The following is a 15,394-nucleotide window of genomic DNA, read 5'->3' as shown; positions in this document are numbered from 1 at the left end:
AAGAGACATGGCCCTCCTGGGCCACCCCCGTAGTGCATCTAACAGGTAACAGGGAAGTCACTGTGTCTTCCCTGCTCGAAGCAGCCCTGAGTTCCAGCAGTGGCTGCCCAAGACCTGCGGAAGGGTCAGGTGAGGTGCATGTGGGCACGTGCCTGTCCTGGGGCCAGGCAGATGGTGGACCTCAGCGAGGAAGCCCAGGACCTGCTGGCCTATTTCAGACCCCCTGACACGGACAGCCTGGGTCAGGTCCAAGAGGTGTCCATCCTGCCTGTGCCACCAGCACCACCAGTGACTGCAAGACCTTGCTGTCTGCCTGCCCCCATCCTGCACAGAGGGGAAGGCAGAGTCCAGGCTGGTTTGTTCCCTGTGCAGCCACAGGACCAAGGACGAGAGGAGTCCTCAAGCGCCCTGTGCTCTGCTGGGATGGCCACCTCTGGAGGCCTCCAGCAGCAAAGATCCCCAAAGAGCAGCTGTGAGTGCTCTCCTCAGGAATGCGAGACCTAGGTGGAGAACTCATGGTGAAACCAGGCCTTTACCATAATAAAATAGTAACATCCTTAAAACATGTCTGAGAGCTCCTTATTTATTGAACAGGCAGGCAATGACCTCCAGGGCTACAAGGATGTCAGGGACAGTGCTGGCAGGGGGACACAGGCATTGGGGCTGCTCTGTGCCTCGTCCCCACCCTGGAAGCGGCTGGCATGTGTCCCCAGATCCCTGCTTCCTCCTCATTTCTGGGCTCCAAGACTTGCATCCTGAGAGCCCCACAGTAGCTGGCTGGGCACTTCTGCCAGCCCCAGTGTGGGATGCACAGCCTTGGGATTGATGCCATATTCCAGCCCCATTTCTCTGGGACTAAAGCCATGAGTGGGACCCATGGAGGAGGAATGCAAGAGAAGGCCCAGCAGCAGCAGGGAGGAGATGTCCCTCAAGGATGCTGAAAGGCTGCTAGGAGAGCCCAGGGAACCCCTATTTTCCCAGTCCAAATGCCCTCCACCAGCCATGGGGCCCTCTGGGCTCTTCTGGGGATCGTCACCCAGGGCCTCTGGGCACGGGGAAATCACCAACCCATTCTCATAACGCCTCGACATCTCTGGTGGCGGCACTGACAGCTGTAGCCGTAGACAATCCCAACACTACTTCTATCAAGACATACTATTTCTCTCCGGATGGCTTCAAGGGCCCAACGTACTCAGTGTGCCAGATACTCCAATGAGCCCTGCCTTAGTTTATACGCCGGGCATGGGTTTGATTCGTGTGGTTGGCCTTGAGCCTTATTCCATATTTTGGGCAAGCTGTGAGGATCGCCGCACAGGTCTCCAAAGGCACTGGTGCCCCTGAGGGTGGGTGCTGTCAGAGGCGCTGTGCTGACCGACGGGGGCTCTGCCCACCCGGCAGCGCGGCGCAGGGCGCACAGGACCGCGGCGGGGTCTCTGGGTGCCCCGGAGGCCACTTTCCAGCAGTGATAACTGCCCCATGAGAGCCGTTACCTGCTCCCTGAGACCCATTGCCTGCCCCTGACACCCGTTGCCTGCCCCCGACACCCTTTACCTGCCCCCGACACCCACCGCCTGCCCCTGACACTCGCTACCTCTCCTCAGCGCCATTCCCGCCTCCCCAGCGCCACGGCCGCAGCGCGCATGGGCGGGAACGGCCGCTGGGCGGTGCGGAGCGGTGCGGTGCGGTGCGGGTGCGCACGCGCGGGGAGGGCGCGCACGCGCGGGGCGGGCGTTGCCTGGCGACGGGGGGACGCGGTGCGTGGCGGGCGCTGCCGGGCCCGGCGGTGCGGGATGGAGCGCGGGGCGGACGCGGAGGCTGCGGCCCCGGGGCGGCGGGACCCGGGGCAGGACCCCAGCGACCCCGGCCCTGGTCCCGAGGAGCGCATCGCCGCCCGCCAGCGCCGCATCGCCGCCCGCCTCGATGCCAAGCGCCGGTGAGAAACGGGGCGCGTCTGCTCCCCCCCGCTGTCCTTACCAGCCCTCACAGGTCACAGCATCTCTCCCCAAACTGGCCTGGGGTCAGGGACCATCCTGAACCAGTCGGAGGCATTGCCCATGCCCTGCCAAGTGGCAGGAGGGCAGGGGCCACCCCTCCAATCCCAGCTCAGCCCAAAGTCATGGATATCCCTGTGGTGTCCCCTGCCCAGCTCTAGGGCAGCGATACCCCAAGATGCTGCCCTGCCATGGACCCTCTGGGCAAATCAGCACCAGACCCATGGCGTCCGGGATCAGGCTGATGTTGTTGCCAATACTGGGACTCACCAGCAGTGAGGCACACCTTTCCCCAAACCAGGACTGAACCCAGCATCTCCTCCCCAACCTAAGAGTGAACTAGAGCAAGGTGCCCGCCGACCCTGCTACCAACCCATGGGGCCAAAATGGACCTAGGATGCTGACATCCAATCCCACCCCAACAGGCTCATTTTCCCCTTCCCGGTCCCAGAGCCTTTCTTAAAGGTAATAGTGAGCCCAAGGATCTAGCATGGGATCGGTGCCAGCACTGAAGTGGCACCAGATGGAAGCTGGCTGTCTTCATGGCCAAGCAAGGGCCACTCCTCTCACCTCAGCACCCCCCAGGCGGTCTCTGCCCCCTGCTTTCCTCCCTCTGGGAAGCAAAAAGGGTCAAGCAGAGCCCCCCAGCCCTGTGCTGTAGCAGTAGCCAGCCCCAGGCTCCCCTCCCAGCTCCAGAAAGGGAAGCACAGGCCCTGTTTTCCCTCAGGGAGCTGCCTTTTGCATCTCCTTTCTGCATCTGTGGGGGCATCCTGGCCTGGGACTAAATCTGCACTGAACCATGCTGTCTGGGCTGGGATTCCAGGTCCAAGGCCAACTCCGAGCATTAGGAAGATGGTTCTATTTTAAAATGTCCTGTCTTTTTCCCTTTTCTGCCCAGGGAGGCCCTTGGAGAAGAGGCGGAGCCGAAGGTAGTAGAGGAGGAGGAAGAGCAGAGAAAGAGCCACCAGCAGATTGAGGAGAGCCGGCAGGTGGGGCAGTAGGACAGGAAGGTCTTCTTGGGTCCCTGACCTCTAGAAATTTGGCTTTACCCTGCTTTTAGCTTTGTGTGCTGCTCAGAGTCACACAGCAGCATTTATGTGAGAATGTGAGAAGAAGCAGGGAAAGAAACTCCTCAGGACTGGGTGGAGGGTGATTCTTGGGCTGAATCCTGGGGTCACAATTTCCCTGTGACAAACAGTCCATATATTGGAATGATCTGGGACTGGCACCGTGCATCCAAACCCCAAGCCAACCCCCCTGCCCTATCTGCACATGCAAGGGACGGAAAACAAGAAGGTGCTCTGAGCACATTCCTCTTTGTGGTGATGGCCTGGAAGGTTTTGCAAGAGAGAGAGAACCCATGCATTGAAGTCGCAGAATCACAGACTGGTTTGGGTTGGAAGAGGCCTTAAAGTTCACCCAGTTCCAAGCCCTTGCCACGGGCAGGGACACCTTCCACTAGAGCAGGTTGCTCCAAGCCCCTGTGTCCAACCTGGCCTTGAACACTGCCAGGGATGGGGCAGCCACAGCTTCTCTGGGCACCCTGTGCCAGGGCCTCAGCACCCTCACAGGGAACAACTTCTGCCTAAAATCTGATCTCAATCTCCCTTCTGTCAGTTTAAAGCCATTCCCCCTTGTCCTGTCCCTACAGGCCCTTGTCAGAAGCCCCTCTCCAGCTTTCTTGTTGCCCCCTTTAGGCACTGGAAGCTGCTCTAAGGTCTCTCCTTAAGGAGCCTTCTGTTCTCCAGGCTGAACAAGCCCAGCTCTCTCAGCCTGTCTCCACAGCAGAGGTGCTCCAGCCCTCGAAGCATCTTTGTGGCCTCCTCTGGGCTCGCTCCAGCAGGTCCTTGTGGTGTTCATCAATACTGCCATAGCATGAGAAAACAGGACTTATGGGTCCACACAGACACCTCAGCATGGGGACAGGAGGCAGACCCTGGGTGGGCATAGAAAGAGTTCCCCCAGTATCCCTTTTCCAGAGCTCAGGTCCCTGTGTGTGAGATGTGTACCACCTGCTTCATAGAGGCTGGCCAAGCTGCAATTTGAGGGCACGCAGATGGTGACAAGCATCCAGGTGGCTGCTGACTTGAGGGAGACACAGAGGAGGGCAGAGAATGCAGAGCTGAAGCTGCAGAGGTAAGAGACTGTGTGGTGGGTCTGCGATGCCGGGAAGGAGCAGTGCAGATGTTGGTGCAGCTTTCTTGGTCATCTGGGAATGCTCAGCAACCAGGGCTAAACTGAGTTTATGTTCAGAAGGAAAATTGAGGCAAAGAGCCTCCAGGTCCTACCTGCCACGGCGGGATCTTTACAGAGCTCTGCAGGTCAAGGCTGGTGGCTTCCCCAGCTGGCAATTGCAGTACTATGGATGCCTGGTTACTGATGTCCTCCAAACCCATCACATCTTCAGCTCCAGAGCTGGAGAAACACAGGTGGTTCTCAACTTTTCACACCAGGAGCTTTTACCATCTATACTTGTGGCCTTCCTTGCTCCAGAAGCATATGCACATCTGTGCCTTGCTAAGCAGGTCTCCTGAGCCTGGAGGTGATGCCATGGTGGAGAATGTGCTACTGTGTGCTAAGAGGTGGCCTTTTTCCAGAGGCTGCCCTCCAATCATGGAGGTAGGGATAGTCATTAGCTATAGCAAGGGAATGCGCTGGGACAGCCACGTCAGGACATGTGTGAGGAGGCGGAAGAATGTGAGGCTGGGCTCATTTGATGAATTGGATATTAAGGTCTTTGCAGTGAGAGTGGTCAGATGCTGGGCCAGGGGCCCCTGATACTGTAGAGATCTTCCTCCTTGCAGATACTCAGTACATGCCTGGACAAGGCCCTGCACAGCCTGCTCTGACATTGAAGTTAATCCTGCTGTGACCGGGAGGTGGCGATTTCCCGAAGCCCTTCCAGCCTCGATTATCCTCTGATCCCCCCTGTGTGCCTTCCTGGGCAAACCTGTCCTGCTTCACCAGAGGAGCTGGGCAGCCTCCAAGGGACGGGCTCTTTCAGCCCTGTCCCCCGGACTCGATCAGCTAGGAAACACTGAGTCCTCCTTCCCGCTGCCTTTGGAGGGCACTGTAGGAACAGTTTCTGGGAGGCTGGCTATAGCAGGATGCACGTCGCTTGCTCAGTGCGCTTCCTTGTGGGAATCTCATTAAAGAAGCAGGTGCTGTGCCCAGGAACTGGCCGTAGAGCAGGTTTGGGGGTGACAAAGGTGGTGGCCGCTGCTCAGCCTGAGCCAGGGGCCATTCCAAGAGCACGTTGAATGGTGTCTCTGAAAGAGGAATGAGCTTTGTAGTATGGATGTTGGCTGTTCAGTGCCATTTGGCTTTAGCTGGAGTATGGTCTCTGGGCAGTTTGACTACCAAGTCTAGATGTAGCTGGGAGGCTGTTTGGCACTGCTTGTCCATCTCCTCTCGCCTAGGGACAGCTTGCTTGGCAGAAGGGCTAGTGCTCCTTCTAAAGCTGACTGCTGCCTGAGCATCCTCAGCCTTTTCTCCTCTGGGTAAGGGCAGAGCTGGGGAAATGCCTGTCTGAAGAGAAGGGCCTGCAGGATCCCAGCTCTGCCCTTATCCAATGCTCTAACAAGCGCTTACAAGAAAGCTGCTGTTCCACTGATGTCTTGAGGCAACTCTGAATTCAAACTGGGTTATGCAGGAAAGTGCTCCTGCAGGCTGGGCCACCAAACCATGTCTTAAGCACTTGCTGCCCTGTCCCAGCTCCCCATTTGCCATGTGCTCCTTATTAACCTGCAGGGTGCAGAAGCTGGAGAATGAAGCCAAGTCTAGCACACAGAAGTTTGTGGAGATCACCTCCAAGTGGGCCTTGGCCAAGGACATGACGATCCCACAGGATCTGTGGCAGCTGCTGAACCAACAGCAGCAACTGTGCACGCTGCTTCTGGAGCAGAAGAACAAGCTCATCAGTGAACTGCAGCAGGTAGTGTGGGGACCAGGCAGGAACAGCTGGCAAGGTTTGGGTGGTTTCAAGGTCTGGAGGATACTGTTCTAAAGCATCCTGCTGTCTGGATTTTCAATCCACCAGTACATGGCTGGGGTCTGTGCAGTGTCAGTTGCTTTGGGCCAAAACTGTGCCAGGAGCTGCAGTGCCAGTATCCTGATATGGGTGCTCTAGCAAGGTACAGTGTACAGGGACAGACACACAGGGCGCTGGCAGCAATAAGGCAAGCTGGCAGAGCCCAAATTACACAATAAAATTAAAAGGCACATGAGCAGAGAGAGGGAGTGTTTTTGTAGAGGGAAGAAGAGGTTCCACAGTGGGTTCTCTTGCCTTCGAAGAAGGAGTCGTGCGTCTGCAGGCCTGTCACCTCCCACTCCATCTCACCTGGACCTCTGGCGGTGGTGATCTGTCTCTCCTCCCGCCTTCTCTCCTAACTACCTCTTCTTTAGAAAAGACGGAGTCCTACCCTACCTGGTAGGGTAGGGTGATGTGGGTCCTACCCTTTCAGTTAGCCCCTGAGGGTTCCTGGTCAAATACTTCTCTTTGATTTCAGCATCTGCTCTCCTCCTCCAGGAGCTGAAAAACAAAGATGAGCAATACGTGCAGGCCATTAAGAAGCAGTCGGATGATATTCACCTGCTGTTGGAGAGAATGGAGGAACAGATCAGGACCATGCTGAAAACTTACCGTCATAACGTCCTACAGATTGAGGTAGCCAGTTCATACGGTGGAGGAAGAGTCCAACAAGAAAACCTGCAGCCACTTGCTTCTCCATATCTATGTCAAAAAGACCTCAGGCTCATTGCACTGGCTGGGTTGACTACTGCCCAGAGCAGCATGGCTGATGATGAATGAGGCTAAAATCCAGCCAAGCAAGAGCACTGAATGGCATTGAGTGCCGAGGGGCTGGTTTATACCGTGCTGTGAATGACTGTGGTTCAGTGCAGAGCAACTCAGTGATGTGTGAAAACTGTTGCTGCTTGATGGCTGGTTATTCATGTCTCTAAAAGCCAGAAAGGACTACTGTGGTTCTTTAGCCTTACCTTCTGCAGAGCACAAAGTCCCAGCTCACGGTTCAAACCTGCATTTGTTGCTGAATGAGGGCATCCCTCTCCATTTAATGTCTTGTAAGGTGAAATCAAGTGGCTGTCTGATCCAGCTCCACTGCTAATTACCAAGCAATGATTTCCAGTGAGCTCACATTGCTACCCACCACCCAGAGCATCCCTCCCAGCTCTGGATGGGTGATAGCAGCAGTCCTCTTGGGTTTGCAGGGGGAGGTCTCCTGTTACGGAGAGATCAGGCCAGTGTTTGTTCATCAGACAGCGGCACCAATCTGCAGCAAATCCTCTCCTGGAAGCTGCTGGCTTGGATTAGTGTAAGTTGGCAACGAGTGGTGTCTACATGATGGTGAAGGGCTCTGTCTTCTCCACAGAAAGCTTTTGAGGAGGAACGGCGAGAACTGCTGGACAGCAACAGGAAGAAGTGGGAGGAAGCCATCCAGGCCCACAACGCACAGGAGGTAAGGTCCATGTGAGATTTAGAATCATTGAATAGTTTAGGTTGGAAAACACTTTTAAGGTCATTGAGCCCAAATGTTGACCCCGCACTGCCAAATCCACCACTAAACCACGTTCTTGAGTGCCACATCTACACATCTTTTAAACCCCTGCAGGGATGGTGACTCCACCACTGCCCTGGGCAGCCTGTTCCAGTGCTTGACAACCCTTTCAGGGAAGAAATTGTTCCTAATATCTAATATAAACCCTCCCCTGCTGCAACTTCAGGCCATTTCCTCATGTCCTGTATCTTGTTACTTGTTACTAGAGACCACCCCACCTCAGTACAACCTTCTGTCAGGTAGTTGTAGAGAGTGATAAGGCCTCCCCAAGCCTCCTTTTCTCCAGGCTGAACAACCCCAGTTCCCTCAGCCACTCCCCATATGAAGGCAGCTGGTCCCTTGGGAGTATGGGGGGCAAAGAGGGATATTTTCAGCCTGCTCTGTAGGGGAATTCTCCATGCATGACCTTGCTTTGGGCTAGCCAAAGGAATTGTGATCACAGGAGGAAGCTGTCACCATTGATAAACAACATTCTCCTTTTGCCCATAGATGGAATACCTCCGTGCCCGCATGAGGAAGGTGGAAGAGTTTGAGAAAGAGCTGAGCCAGCTGCGGGTGCAGGATGAGGAGGAGTACAACAACATGAAGATGCAGCTGGAGAATGATGTAGAGGTACAGAAGAGGCTGGCGTGTGCCATGTGGCAGTGGATCAGATCTCCCTGGGCTTTTCTGTGTGTAGCTGGCTCTGGTATGAAAGCTGCAGCTGGTATGTGGTCACCTCAGCTCTTCAGCGTGCAGTCCAGCCCTGTGTCAACAGGGCGATGGAGCTGCTGTTCTCTCCATGGATCCTATACTTCAGTGTCTTTCTGCCCTTGCTCTCAGAGGTCTGTAGCACCTGAACAGTAGCTCTAGGTTGTATAAAACACCTGGGAAAGTCAAGGGGTTTGCTACTTCTGACATCATGATTGAGAGGAAGATCAAATTGTGTGACTGTCCTGACACCACATCATTTCAGATCAGCCCAATTTCCTCCTTTGTCAGGGTCTTGGCCTAGGAGGTGTGAGCTTTTTCCTCTGACATCTAGCCATAGACCAATGATTTCTCTAATGCCCACGAAGCCTCCGTGGTGTGAGAACTGTCATGAGTTTGCCCTTACTCAGGTAGGAGGGCATGCTGTGGAAGAGCACAGTCCTCCTAGGAAGCCTAGGGAAATACAAGCAAGGGTTGACGTCTAGAAGGTTTTGCACGACTGCAGGTGAAATATTACTGTTGCAAGGTCCCTGTCAGCCTGAAAGGGCGTGTCCAGGGGGACAGTCCTGACTGTGGTTTCTTCACCTTCATATTGATAACCTGGGAGGTGACCCTGAGCATGTAACCAGCAGTGTGCTGGAGATCAAGGTTCACAGACAGCAATGGGGAGCTGTTGAAAAAGGCACCTGTACTTGTGGGAGGGTTTATTTGTAAGGCAGGGGAGGGAATTATTCTTCTCTATATCTGTGTGTCCTTGCCCAGGTTTGACAACATGCTTGGGAACAGGGGAGAGAGTCTAGAACAGACCAAGCAGACAAATGGCCCCTAAGAAAAAGTTGAAAGGCTGGGGCTGCTTAGACTGGGAAAGAGAGTTCTGTAGGGAGATATCTACAGATATGTGTCCTCTGTAAATGCAAGAAAAAGTCATGGGGTTGAGTTTTGGCAGGAAAGATTTAAATTGGCATTCAGATTTTGCGTTGAAATTTCAAGCTAGGAAAGCGGCAAGGACTTGGTTAGCTGGAGTGACTGTGCCCTTGGTTTGCTGCTCTGTGATACATGGCTTTAGGAACAGCTTAAATCAACTTCTGCTGGGACTGATTTGGTGAAGTTTTCCTTCTTTGGGGCAGAGGGAGGAGCTACAGGTCCTCCTGATTCCCTTCAGAAGAAAAGAGAATTTGGAAGTACCTATTTTCCTGACTAACCTGTGGTATCATTATTCTGAGGTCTCTCTGAATCAGGAGCTTAGCCAAGACCTAACAGTGAAGTCTGTGGTTTGAGGGTTATTGAGTACTCCCCAGTTTCACTAGATGGGAATCAGCATTTTAAATCTGGGGGTTGGGCCATGGCTTTCCTCCATCTGCTATAAGGAGGAGGTCCCTTGGCCCTGCTGGGATTTACCTCCGTCTTTTCTTCAGTCAAGCTTTGATCCTAGCCGGGTGGGACTGCTTCTGAGTGTCTTCTCGGGTTGTTTGTACACTGCCTGTTGTAAGTAGGGCTACCCAGGAGAGCTCCAAGCCAGCTAACTCAGGTACCAGTGTCTTCCCTGCTTCTAGCCTACAGCTCAGGACTCTTCGTCTGCCCCCAGAGATCCCCCTGGGCCTAGAGCAAGCCCAAGCCCCTGATGGAGACCCCGTTGGGTCTCTTTGCTGTGCAGTTTGCTGTGCACAACCAAGCCTGTAGCTGATGCTGTAATTTACGGGCATGCAGGAGCTTCATTCTAATCAATTCCTATCACGGAAGAGGTCTTTATAGGCTCCTCAGTAAAACACTGTATTATGAGATTTTTTTTCAGTATCAGACTTCCGCCTCCTTTTGCACGTGGAAAACACACTAATGAATTAAACTACACCAGCTCTCACCCATTCATGCAGTCGTTCTGCCTGCGCCTGATGCCACTGTGTCCCCTGAGCTCGTTTCAAAGTGACCCGTAGAGCTGAGAGAGAGGTTCACTGGCAGGGTGTGATACCTCCCAGCCCAGAGCAGCAGCGCCAGGAGACTGGGGCAATCATCCCACAAAGCAGCTCTTCCTTTCCGTCAGCTGTCAAGCAAACAAGGTGCTGGGAAGCTGAGAGAGATTTCTCCATTGCAGATGTCTCCTCCATTTTATCTGTGGAGCAAAGGGGGCAGAACTCGCTGTGTCCAGGCTATGGAGCGTGATGCTGCCATCACAAATGCTTCGTCTGTTTGTTTTGTTCTGGTTTCATTAAGACCTGGAATGCACGCAAGTCGTGTGTGTCCTTTCCTCCAGCTTGCCAAAGAACTTCTGAGCCTCTTGGTTAACTCAGAGACATGCAGTTCTTAAAACTGACATGCAAATCAGCATCTAGATTGAAGAGAGAAGCCAGAATTAATGCTCCACTGAGTGAAAGCTGGATAAAACTTCAGTCTGTTCCCCCTTCCCCAAACATGGCCCTGTAGCATGTACTGATGGACAATCAAGCATCTCCACCACTCATCCATGAGGGATGCCATGTCAGCTGGGAAAATGTGTGTGGGAAGGTGGGCTTTGGAGATACAGGATCAATAGGATCCAGGCTTCAGTGTGGCCTTTGCTCATGGCACAACTTGTTTTCATGTTATTTTGAAATGTCAGAACCTGGAGAGGCAGCTCCAGCAGATGAAAGCTGTCTATCGGCTGAACCAGGAGAAGCTGGAGTTCAACCTTCAAGTGCTTAGGAAGCGGGATGAGGAGAACACCATCATCAGAGCCAAACAGAAGAGGAAGCTCAACCGGTAAAAAAACCATCCTTGGAAGGTGGGCTCTGCCTTACCAGCTATCACCTCCCATATGCCATTTATTGTGGAGCCCATCACCTAGCACAGGCCAACGAGATCTGTCCCAACCTGTCCCTGGGCAGGGACAGGGGTTAGCCCAGGGCAGGGTCATTGCCAGAGCACTTTGAATAGGCTGGCCATGGCCAGCTGCATCAGGGTCGCTCAGGCACTGTCACTGAGTTATTGCTAGTAGATAAGCAGCCCCAAGTCCCAAAGCTTTCATAAAAGCTGTGTATGCCCAAAATTGCCTTTTTGGGGATACCCAGCTTTGCTGTCCCTCCCCAGGCTCCACAGCTTGCTCGATAACCTGAAAATAAAACTGGCCAAACGAGAGAAGCAGTTCAGAGAGGAGAAACAGAGCATGGAAGCCGACTGCGAGCGCATCAGAGTGCGGTGCAGGGACATGCAGACGAGGATGAGGTGGGTGTGCGCGGGCATCCACCCATGGTGAGGCCTCAGAGCACCTAAATGAGGTGCAGGGGGAGCGGACTCGCTGTTTTGGGGCACAGAGCCTGCTTCCATGGGCCATCTCCCTTCTGCACAGGCAGTTTGCTGTCACCGATGCAGAGAAGTTCACGGAGGTCTGGCTTATGAACGAGGCAGAAGCCAAAGGGCTGATGCGGGAAGCCCTCGATGCAGATCGCATCATTCACACCCAGCAGCTGGGGCTGCCCTGGGAAGAGCCTCATTACTGGTTTCTGAACAACGTCGGCCCCCTTGGGCATTACAAGGCGAAGAGGATGGCAACCAAGCTGGCTGCAGAGTTCCTGACAGGTGGGATGCACAGTGCCCTTGTCACCCTTGTAGCACTGGGAGAGCCTCACCTTCCTCCATGACATGTCCTTCTGTCACTCCTGTCCTTGCCATTGCAAGGTAGGATCTTACAGGGGTGACATTTCGAGCCCATGCGGGGACTGTTCACAGCCCTGAGCTGGCTCATGCCAAGGCAATGTGGGGATCTTTGTGCTGTATTTTAGCCCAGTGCTCCCAGTTCTGGACAAGCTGACCAAGCGTTCATGTCCCAAGATCTTTGGGGTGCTTTTCAAGTCACAGGGAATAATTGTGGTTTCCCTGATGACTCCTGCAATGATGTAACTGGGAGCACAGTCAAAGCATACAGGCGTTTGCTCATCCTTCTTTCTCCATGTTTCAGAGAGCAGCTCTGGAGAAGGACAGGAAGAGGAAGGGAGAGAGGAGAAGGAAGAAGTGGGCAGTGGTGAAGGGGGAAAAGAAGACACGGTGAAGGCTGGGGGTAGAGCCACAGCTCTGCGAAATATCTCCAAGAAGACTGCCAAGAGGATCCTGGAGCTCGTGAGCAAAGAGTCGGTGCGTGATGATGCAGCACGTGCCTTGGTCAGGGAGCAGGCGTGTCATCCCCTTCTTGCTCCAGCTTGTAGTGGATCTCTTCTGAGCTCCATGTTTTGGGGTGAAGGCTGCTGCATGGCACTGCCTTCCCACGCCAAGCAGCCCCAGGGAGCTGCCCCAGGGGCTGGCAGAGGGTCTCCAGGTGGCTGTCCCAGAGCCTCCTGGCCCTGCCCAGCCTCACACTGCCCGCTGCTGCCCACCCTCCCTGCTCAGCTTGCCACCACAGGGATGGCATGGCCATAGCATGGCATGGGCTGGCTTCTGGGCGGGGACAGAGACACTCACTGTTTCTCTGCACCCTCTTCTCCTGCCTGTCTCCCTAGGATTTCCTCATTGAGAACAACCTGCTGAAGCCCCTGAACGCGCTGGAGAGGCAAAACCGCATCCTCATAAAGCTTGACTCCATCTTTGCGGTGAGTTGTGGCTTGGCCCATCAGGGGCTGCAGGGAAGGGAAAGCTCTCTGCCCCGTGTCCATGGGGTATAGGAGACTGAGCCTCTCCAGCAAGGTCTGGCTGGGCTGCTGGGGGTACTCTGGGGAAGCAAGGGGAGAGGAGCACTGCGAGAGGGTGTGAAGCACCATGGCTGGATGCTTCTCAATTCAAGGCCGTCCTGCTGATGAATTGGACAACATCTCCAGGGCCCCTCCAACCTGTCCTCAGACTCTCCCATCCACAGATAGCCCCAGGTGTCCCACACTGTGCCCTTCTTACCACTCACTCCTGCCTTGAGTGGCGTCACCAGAGGGGTACACTCTGCTCCTGGGAAATGCTCTTCGTTCCACTCCCCCTCCCGTGATGTCTTGGCGGGAGGCTGACCTGGTTCCTCTGCCTCCCCAGGCGATCGGAATCAACAGTGAGGATGACCTGTACCAGCTGCTGGATTTTTTCCTCAAGTACAAATCCCAGGAGGTGGCCGCCAGCCAGGTGGGACCACCAGGGACAGCAGTGGGGAAGAGCCCAGGGGTCCAGGGAAGGAGGAGCAGAACATCTCCTGAACACCCAGGGAGGGCAGAGAGGGGGAACAGCATGTTGACCCTGAAATGTTTCCCTCTGACAAAGGAGATGTACATGCCAGGGCTGAGGGGATGTAATCTTCTTCTGTTGTGGCTGAACAGATCCTCTTGCACATGAATTTTTGCCTCAGCTCCTTAAATTGGCCAAAGGACAAGGCTGTGGGCAGCTGAAGCTTTCAGGGGAAAGGTGGCTCTTGGGGAGGAGGAGGTGGTCAAGGCACTGTGCCCAGCTTGCTGGCCTTCCCTCCAGAGCCAGAGCAGCCCAGGTGGAGATCCAGCTGGGATCAGAGAGGATGATGGATGCGGCACCCAGAGGGACAAATCACCTCAGAGCTCACTCCCATCTGTGTACATCCACACTGATGATGTCCTAAAGATCCTGAAAGCATTTGTGCAGGATTTTGGCAAGTTGAGGTAGGACTATGGGCAGGGCAGGGCCGTAGTCACTGGGAGGGAGCCAGGCAGGGGCACAGCAGAGGCTCTGGGGTGGACTGCATTGCCCTGGCTGCAGCGAGAGCTCCCCCTGCCTGCCCTGCAAGATTACAGAGGCGTGAGGAGGGTCCCACCAGGGCAGGGGGGCACAGGCAGTGCCTGCATGAGGGATGGCTGGGGATAACCTGGCAGGAGGTGAGCAGCAGCTCAGGGAGGGAAGCAAAGCCCTGGAGCAGGCAGGTACCAGCTGTGGGGTCGTGCTCATTCATGTGATGATGGCAGTGGTGCTCAGCGCAACTGAGGGGTACGAGGCTGTTCCTCACCAATGAGAAGCTGAGCCCCAGGACTTTGTTGTCTGTCCCCCAGAGAGAGGGAGAAGGAGAAAGAAAAGGACAAGGAAGTGCTACAGGTACGGGACAGCTCCAAGGATGGGGAATACTGGGAAGCCGTGGCACATGTCATCCCTGAGACGACGTTGAAGCTGTGGGATGCGTTGGCAGTGGCACTGGAGGAATATTAGTGAGTGGCTGGCAGTGCTGCTGGGGACAGGGCAGGCTGGTGGTGTGGCTGGGGAAACCACAGCGCTGCCACTAACCCTCTGTCCTCCTTGTTCAGTGAGGTCCTCAAGCGGAGGGCCATCCTGCTCGCCGAAGCAGCCATCCTTCAGCAGCAGAACTCAGAGCTGTGCCTGCTGCTGAAGGAGTACCTCAGCTCTGGGGTGAGTGCAGCATCCTCCTCTTTCATCCACCCCACTCTGTGTGCCCCATATAGAGCTCCCAGACATGGGGCTGCTGCCCAGAGCCCATCGCTGTCAGGCTCAGGGGTGTTCTCCCCACAGGTGAACAGCAAACTGATCTGCCCTCCCACACAGTGGATGGACCTGAACCTGTCCTGACCCAGGGAAGCACAGTGAGTGCCCAGGGCCAGGCCACAGCTTTTCTCTGCCTGGAGCTGAAGCTGTGTCCAAAGCCAGGGCTAATAAACCCTTCCCAAACCAAGGCATGAATGTGTGTGTATATACTGCGAGGAGCACCCCACTCACCTCCAAAGATGCTGGGGAGCTGCAGCCAAGCATCCCCCCAATCCAGGGGATTCATGGCACTGTGGGAAAGCTTTTCCCATATCACTTATGCTACAAAGCCACGTGGTCTGTGTGCTCCCTTCTCTCCATGGAGCCCAAGCCAGGACCCTGCACCTCCCGCAGGTCAGTGTCCCCACCGCTGTGTCCTGGCTTTGGCAGAGCCCACCTTCCTTTACCTGTTTTTATACCTTATTCCCTACTTTTCCTTTTGCTGCCCCAGCACCTTTTTTCCCCCCAGAATACCCCCAAACAACCCATCCCCAATTACTTTTCCCTCAGTGGCCTCAGGGCTGCTACATCTGTACCCAAATTCTGCATTTTGGTGGGGCCACGTTGCATCCGTGATTCCAGGCCATCCCCCTGGTTCACACCAGTTCTATCTCATTCCCAGTGCAGGCTTTATCTTTAGCCTTGACTCCCCTGCCGAGTGCTAACACAGCACAGGCAGTTTCTCATACCAGAGCAGAATAA

At 54.8% G+C, this 15,394-nt stretch overlaps 1 protein-coding gene across 1 annotated transcript; it reads left to right on the top strand.

Annotated features, from left to right (window-relative positions):
• Positions 1–1,709: 1,709 nt before the first annotated feature.
• LOC115609969 (dynein regulatory complex protein 1-like) lies at positions 1,710–14,840 on the top strand. The gene is made up of 17 exons (XM_030490833.1): positions 1,710–1,933; positions 2,890–2,980; positions 4,015–4,127; positions 5,742–5,925; positions 6,520–6,657; positions 7,382–7,468; positions 8,057–8,179; positions 10,851–10,990; positions 11,318–11,452; positions 11,577–11,806; positions 12,186–12,358; positions 12,721–12,810; positions 13,235–13,321; positions 13,661–13,824; positions 14,209–14,361; positions 14,458–14,560; positions 14,681–14,840. Exons 1-17 carry the CDS (start codon positions 1,791–1,793, stop codon positions 14,735–14,737), a joined length of 2,211 nt encoding a protein of 736 aa, XP_030346693.1. The 5' UTR covers positions 1,710–1,790; the 3' UTR covers positions 14,738–14,840.
• Positions 14,841–15,394: the final 554 nt, after the last annotated feature.

Source organism: Strigops habroptila, chromosome 6 (genome assembly GCF_004027225.2).
Source record: "Strigops habroptila isolate Jane chromosome 6, bStrHab1.2.pri, whole genome shotgun sequence".
In the NCBI taxonomy this organism is placed as follows: domain Eukaryota; kingdom Metazoa; phylum Chordata; class Aves; order Psittaciformes; family Psittacidae; genus Strigops; species Strigops habroptila.
This window is presented reverse-complemented; position numbering and strand designations above follow the sequence as displayed.

Bases quoted from the DNA above. Each gene is read 5' to 3' on its own strand.
- LOC115609969 (XM_030490833.1), top strand. From the start codon at position 1,791: ATGGAGCGCGGGGCGGACGCGGAGGCTGCGGCCCCGGGGCGGCGGGAC. The intron at 10,991-11,317 runs GTAAAAAAACCA...GTCCCTCCCCAG, and splicing joins CAGAAGAGGAAGCTCAACCG to GCTCCACAGCTTGCTCGATA. The intron at 11,453-11,576 runs GTGGGTGTGCGC...CCTTCTGCACAG, and splicing joins GACATGCAGACGAGGATGAG to GCAGTTTGCTGTCACCGATG.